At 38.5% G+C, this 7,550-nt stretch overlaps 1 protein-coding gene across 1 annotated transcript in view; it reads left to right on the forward strand.

The window, feature by feature from the left end:
* LOC119835944 (serine/threonine-protein kinase Genghis Khan) overlaps positions 1–7,550 on the forward strand; it is a 49,740-nt gene that overhangs the window by 12,688 nt on the left and 29,502 nt on the right. Inside the window, exons 8-20 of the mRNA XM_038361078.1 lie at positions 189–282; positions 376–432; positions 1,045–1,099; positions 1,393–1,523; positions 2,241–2,327; positions 2,959–3,080; positions 3,498–3,648; positions 4,062–4,167; positions 4,659–4,768; positions 5,300–5,434; positions 6,194–6,307; positions 6,681–6,815; positions 7,455–7,547. Coding sequence (XP_038217006.1) covers positions 189–282; positions 376–432; positions 1,045–1,099; positions 1,393–1,523; positions 2,241–2,327; positions 2,959–3,080; positions 3,498–3,648; positions 4,062–4,167; positions 4,659–4,768; positions 5,300–5,434; positions 6,194–6,307; positions 6,681–6,815; positions 7,455–7,547 — 1,390 coding nt within the window. The remainder of the gene's footprint in view (positions 1–188; positions 283–375; positions 433–1,044; positions 1,100–1,392; positions 1,524–2,240; positions 2,328–2,958; positions 3,081–3,497; positions 3,649–4,061; positions 4,168–4,658; positions 4,769–5,299; positions 5,435–6,193; positions 6,308–6,680; positions 6,816–7,454; positions 7,548–7,550) is intronic.

Raw genomic sequence — 7,550 nt, forward strand, 5'->3', positions numbered from 1 at the left:
GCTAAGACAATATCGCTTAATTTTTCAATAAGTCCCGAGTTTTTCTTGCCACTAAAATGGATAACATGGTTTTTAAGAACAGATCATTGAACAATGACTTAGTTTGAGTGCTGTGTAGTGATGTAATATAAACAAGTCTCATTAACCAGACGCGGTCAGTTTATTTATTTATATCTGGAATTTTATAGAGACATAAAACCCGACAACGTGCTATTGGACGCGAGTGGACACATACGATTGGCCGACTTCGGATCTTGCTTGCGATTGGGCGACGATGGGAAGGTGAGCGAATTTGAATTTAGAACATTTTCTACTGAGTTAATTCTTTTTAAACGTTTTTCATGTGTTTATTTATGTTTGTGTTTTTTTTTCTAGGTACAAAGTAATGTAGCGGTGGGCACACCGGATTATATTTCGCCAGAAATATTGAGGGTATGTCCTCTGCTTTATATCATGAATACGTTTGTATGTATGTTTTGTTTTTATGAAATCTTTTATGGTAAATAAATGCTTAAGTCGTTAAGTTTGTGATATGAGTGTTCTTAAGTCATACATTACATTTATTTTTTATTGAAGACTCTTATATTAAATAGTGTTGATATTAAAAGAAAAGAATGACAAGTATAATACTTTATATGTGTATTGGAACTGATATCGCGCAATTTAAATATTTAATAACTACACACTATCGCTGCTGACTTATTACACTATGATACTTTATGTAAATATTATTAAATTTCAATCGTACGTCAATGTTGATATTACATACGAATCCTATCATAAGTTAGTCGCAATTTATACAAGGAACAGACGTCTCGTTTATTACTCGACTAGATTGGATATCTTTATTTTTTTATGAATAGTGTAGTGAACATTATTTATTCTATTTAAAATCTATGCAATGAAAAAGTAAATATAATAATAATTATTATTATGCTTACGCATTTTTCCAAACTTTAATAAATAATAAACTTATCATACATTCATTGTTCGTTATTTTTTATGCTCGTCGAAATAATTGAAAATCTTTATTTAAATTTTAAGGCGATGGAAGATGGCCAAGGGCGATACGGCCCGGAGTGCGATTGGTGGTCACTTGGTGAGTTTGATTTTACATTATGTCAATTTATAGATCGATGACGCTATTTGCATGAAGGTGTATACATAATTTCTGTAGCAAAACTACGTATGTTTTCAACCGATTTAAAAAAAAGGAAGTTCTCAATTCGGCTATATTTTTGTGTTTACTAACTTATAAGTTTTCATTTGGTGCCTTAGTACCCGTGTGGTCTATATTTACCCGTGTTAAGGTCTAGATTGAAGACGGTAACAAAGAGCCTGCATATAATATTAATTTATGAAATTAATCATAACTATTCTATTCCCACCAAGGTGTGTGCATGTACGAGATGCTGTTCGGCGAGACGCCGTTTTACGCGGAGTCACTTGTCGAAACATACGGCAAGATAATGAACCACGCGCGCTGCTTCCACTGCCCGCCGCCCGACGAGCACGCGGCGCAGGTGCGTGTGCGCGTGCGTGTGCGCCTGCGCTACACCAACACTTACCTCAACACTTATCCAACACTTACACTGATGTTTACATAAACCATTGCACGAACATTGCATTTCTCTCAAGCAGACATGTCACGACCTAGATCACTTCTGCTTTCCATCAGGTAGACCTGTGGTCAAATGTCTGCTTGATCTATTATAAAAAAAAGACACTGTCACTGATATCAGTGTCATTACTTAGAACATGACTAATATTAACACTGACACTGATATCAGCACTGACGCTGATAATAAAATGAATACTCACAGACACTGACACCAATATTAAAACTGACACTAATATTAGCACTGACGCTACTTTGCTTACATGCACTTTTGCATAGATACTGACACCATTATTAAAACTCACTAATATTGACAAGGACGCTGACACTAACAAAATCTTTCTCACAGACATTCGCACTAATATTAACACTCAAATTAATGTTAATACTGACACTGACATTAACAAGCACTCACTGACACTATAAGGGACGTTAACATTGACACTATCATTAACATTAATACTAGCCTTATACGCTGACCACCAAAATTTAGTGTAATGACATATATATTAACTCGCACAAACACTCACATTCGTACGATTATTCACACCTATTTTACTCTTAACCCTCAGTCCTACTTTTAATAACACACAACACAGCTATAGAAATTTTCTATTTATAGGTGTCCGAGGAGGCGAAGGATTTGATTCGCAGACTGATTTGTGCGTCCGAGACGAGGTTAGGCAAGAACGGGATACAAGATTTTAAGGTAAATAAATTTTAATAGAAATTGAAAAAATTAAACAACTAGCTAGTTGCTATGGATTTATCATCATCATCAGTCCATGTATGTTCCCATTACTGGGACACAAACCTATGAGGGGTCAGACCATAATCCGTCACGCTGGCTAAGTGCGGGTTGGCATGTCACATGCTGCTAAAGTTTGGATTCTTCGACATGCCGGTGTCTTCACGATGCTTTCCTTCACCGTTTCGAGCGGTGGCGATATGGATTAAGGATAATATGCAGATAAATAAAAAATATTTATACGTTAAATATATAATATTTCATAATAAGCACTAGTCTCGAACCCCCCATCAACCTTTCGATTGAAGTCTGAGGTCCTTACCACGGAGCCACCACTGCTGATTCAGGTGATTTTTATGAAATATTAAATCAGTGAATATAAAAATGATGAAAAATTTTTGATTGACTAGCTGTATCCCGTAGGAATATGGGGATAAAAAGTTGCCTCTGTTATTCCAGTTGTTCAGCTATCTACTATATAGTATTTAAAAAAAAATCCGTGCTGGAATTACTCCTGCTTTATGACGTCACGGTGAGATCAGATGGCCTATCTGAATAAATATAAATACATTCTTTCAACTTATCATTCCAGAGTCACCCATGGTTCAGTGGCGTGGAATGGGACGCGATCAGAGAGGCGAGTGCGCCGTTCGTTCCCGACGTGGCCAGTCCAACTGATACATCCAATTTCGATGTGGATGACACCGATATACGGTCAGTGAAAAGAGTATATCTGAAACGGTGTAGTTGACTGTTGGTTGAGAGGTTGAAAACTAATTTTAGGGTTCCGCATCTATAGAGTATAACGGGACCCTATTGCTGAGACTTCGCTGTTAATCAGTCTGTCTGTGCAACTAACTAACAATCACAGTCAGAACTGTGAGAGGTGAAGTTTTCAGAGTTAGTGTATTTCTGTTATGGGTTTATGCGCAAATAATAAAAATCCGAGGCCAAGCAACGGCTGGCACGGTTACAAATAAGATGCCTGACCAATGTTGTTGCAGTCGCGACTCTTGATCGCTTTATGTAATTGATACTCGTCACAAGTTCCTCGAAAGATCGAAAGTCAAAATTATAAGCAACTATATCATAATACCTTTGAATATTTCTTATATACTTATTTTATTTCAGGTTATCAGAAGCCGTACCTCCACCGTCAGCTTCCTCAGCATTCTCCGGACTTCATCTGCCATTCATAGGTTTCACATTCACGGCTGGATCTAGATTATCTGATTTGGGGGCGCCTACACCATTGAGTCCAGCTAAAAATGCACCAAGCCAGGTAAAGATATGTTTTAGAACCTCAAATTTAGGAGCTTTTGTAAAAAGGTTAATGGTAAAAGGTTGTTTATTTGACCCTACTGATACTATAAATACGAAGTAACTCTCTCTGTCTCTTCTTTACGCTCAAACCACTGAAGCAAAGAAACTCGAGAAGGGACATAGTTTTTAAAAGCTGACGAAACCGCGGGCGGTAAGCTAGTCTGTTGTCAAATGAAAAATTTGTGAGTTGACAGTACAGGGGGAATATCTGGATCCGATTTCAATTCGGTTCACCGTTGGATATGTGCATGACCCCGGAGACTGCCTGCTATAGAATGTACATGCACCACTGGTGAAGCCGGAGCTTTTATTATTTTTTTATGACACCATATTAACACAATATTATCATAAGAAAAATCGAACAATTTCCAGGCGCCATCGAACGCGGGAGAGCGAGCCGCGCTGAAGGCGCTGGAGCGAGAGAACGCCTTGCTCGCGCACACCATAGCCGAGCTGCGGGCCGGCCTGGGGGAGGGGGGTGAGGACACTCCGCCATTACATTCATTCATTCATTATTCGTCCACTTATTCGTTCATTCACAGTTGATTCATTTCCATTCTCTGAACAAATTCAATTGTATGCAAAAGAATCATATGCATTACAGTATATTTCAAAATTAATTTTTTTCAAATGAAGCGAATATAAATCTTTAACGTTGTTCAATATTATTTTCAAAAGTACTTTAATTGAAAAAAAAAGGTGTGTGTGCGATTCACACATGATAGAAGTGAAACTTCAGTAAATCGACAAAAGAATGAATAAAATAGTATGTATATTTCTGTCTCATTCTTTGCCGGCTTCATTCTACACATTTTTGTATTTCTGTCTCTTACCTGTCGTTTTTCCGTTGCATCAGGTTTGAAATCACAACGATTCTAAAGAAGTTTCACTTCAAAAGTTATTTGCTTCATGTTTTATAGACATCTCCATATCATCGATCTATATTGCCTTTATGTTTGCGTTTTGTAGATGATGTGACGCAATTGAGAGAGGAGTTGCAAGCGGTGAAGAAGCGGAATTCCGAACTGGAGACGCAGGCGAAACGGTTCGAGCAGATCACGTCCAACAACACTGCACAGGTGAGGTTTTGTCTTGTGTCTGTCACTTGTCCGTCCCGGGTCCCACCGGGTAGAGATTTTTTTTTGTTAATTTTTATCAGTTATCATAATCCAAGTAGAGAAAACCTACATAACGAAAAACACTAAAATACATTCAGTCTTTTTTTAATAATAAGTGCTGTTAGGCTTTATTTTATACCGGACGACTGGTGAAATATATTGTTTGGTGCCATCGCGTACACGTTAAACATTCCTTTACAAAAAGGTTGCCTGGAAGAGATTGCTCTTGAGCAATAAGGCCGCCTTATAGTGCATATGTTCCGGCATGGTCTTTTTTTTTACAATGTCAATTTACTTTTTGGTAATATGTACTATAAAGAATAAATAAATATGTCTCGCTAAGCGTAGAACTCAAGAACGTTTCGTCCAAGTCTTTTTTTAATCATTTTTGTTAAGACCCAAGGAACGTTCATAAGAATTAGATAAGAATAAGGAGAGAAAAGATGAACCACGTGTGAAACGCTAGCTTATAATAACAAATTGTTTACTCAGGATGCGTCGTCGCTGTCGCCGCAGGAATTGGTGTCGAAACTTCGAGAGCTTGAGCTGGCCATAGAGACCCTCACGGCTGAGAAGGAGGAACTCGTGAAGGATAAGATAGATTCCGTTGAGAAGCTTCGATTACAGGTTTGTTTGTTTGCTTGTACATTGGACTGTTGGGAATGGGATGGATCTGATCTTTTTTGTGAGTTTTGTTTTATATACCAACATGCTGTGCCGCACGGCTTCACCTGCGAGCAAAAGCGAAAATTTCCATATATATAGCTAATATGTTATCCCGGTACATAAGCATCACTGTGGGGTTTCATCGAAATCCGTTTTGTGGTGTCGCGTGAAAGAGTAACAAGCATCCAACCATACATCGATATATTCTGGGAGAACTTTCGCGCTTATAATATAAGTCGGATAGTTGACTAGTAGGGCCATTGGGCTGGTGTCGCATTGAGAAATTTTGTATACGCTTTGATTTCATATGCAACAAGTTTTGATATATATATAAAATTAACATTAAGGAAATTGACTACTTTAACTTTTCAATAAAACGATATGTATAACTAGCTGCGCCCCGCGGTTTCACCCGCGTAAGTCTGTATCCCGTAGGAATATCGGGATAAAAAGTTGCCTGTGTTATTCCAGTTGTTCAGCAGTCTACGTACCAAATTTAATTGCAATCGGTTCAGTAGTTTTTGCGTGAAAGAGTAACAAACATACACACATCCTTACAAACTTTCGCATTTATAATATTAGTAGGATATAATTATAAAAATATATGTCAATCGGGTAATGTAGATAAAACGTTAAAATAAATATGATTGAGGTAAGGATTTAGGTAATTGACTTATAATAGTATACTAATTTATGCTAATAATTTAAATACGTTATTAGGACAAGGAGCTAGCGGACGCAGTCACACAACGCAAGCTAGCTATGACCGAGTACAGCGAAGTGGCCGACAAACTGGCGGAATTGCGACAGCAGAAGCACAAGCTCAGCAGACAGGTGGGTGGCGTTAAAAGAGTTTATTGTTGATCATGATGTAAAACATATATAACTAGCTGTTCACCCCGGATTTGCTCGTGATACAACAGCCTAATTTATGAAATCGGTCCAGTGGTTTTTGCGTGAAAACGTTATAAACATACAAAAAAAAATACAAATTTTTTTTCTTTATAATACCAAGTGTACATATGTAATTCTAGTGTACGCTCTACGCATATTTCAATATTGATAATAATAAATTTAAGTATAAATATTTATAATTATACCGTAATTTAACCTTTATAAACGTGATCGTTTTAATTTTTACTATTGTATTAATTAATTATTCTTTAATATTTTAATAATAATTACGTATGATAATGATGAATAACAGGTCCGAGACAAAGAGGAGGAGCTGGAGGTGGCGATGCAGAAGATAGACGCGCTGCGGCAGGACATTAGGAGAGCCGACAAGGGGAGGAGGGAGATGGAGGCCAGGCTCGAAACGGCCGTCGCTGAGGCCACCAAGGTTCGCTTTTGTTCTGTGGATTCTTCTAGAAGAAGCCGTTTTGAACGAATAAATGTAGGTACTGTTGGAAATGGAGCTGGTGGGACGCCTGATGGTAAGCGCTACCACCGCCCATGAACATTTGAAGAGGCATAAGGTTAATAGCACACGTTACACTTCTACAAATGGATTGCCGAATTGAATTTCGAAAGGGATTAAAAAAGGATTGGCGAGAGGAATAAAGGAAGGGACTGGAAAGGGTAGGGATATGTAATGGGCCTCCGGCTCCGCCACTCATCGAAGGAAACATAGCACTATGCTATTTCACGCCCGTCTTCTATGGTACGAGCTCCCCGGTGCGAGCTGATCCAATTCGTGCCGAAGCGTGCTCGACTACCACATTAAAACTTTAATATTCCTTTCTCCAAGGGAATAATAAATACTGGCGAAGCTGCGAGCAACATCTAGTGGCCCCATAGAGATGGACTTACTATATTGCTATGCGCTCACGCTTACACCATGCTATAGCCGCGATGTAACATCTCTTGATTCTTTCATCTCTCTTTCTTTCTTTCTTTCTCTCTTTCTTTGTGTCTTTCTGTAAACAAAAAGATCATAAATAAAGAGAAACATGTACAAATGGAATACTATGATGAATAGGAGAGGAAGCTGCGCGAGGAATCGCTCCGACTGCAGCGCGTGGAGGCGCCCAGCGCCGTCGCCGACGTGGCCAAGCTGCAGGCCGACATCGAGGCG

The sequence above is a fragment of the Zerene cesonia genome, chromosome 22 (assembly GCF_012273895.1).
Source record: "Zerene cesonia ecotype Mississippi chromosome 22, Zerene_cesonia_1.1, whole genome shotgun sequence".
Classification (NCBI taxonomy): domain Eukaryota; kingdom Metazoa; phylum Arthropoda; class Insecta; order Lepidoptera; family Pieridae; genus Zerene; species Zerene cesonia.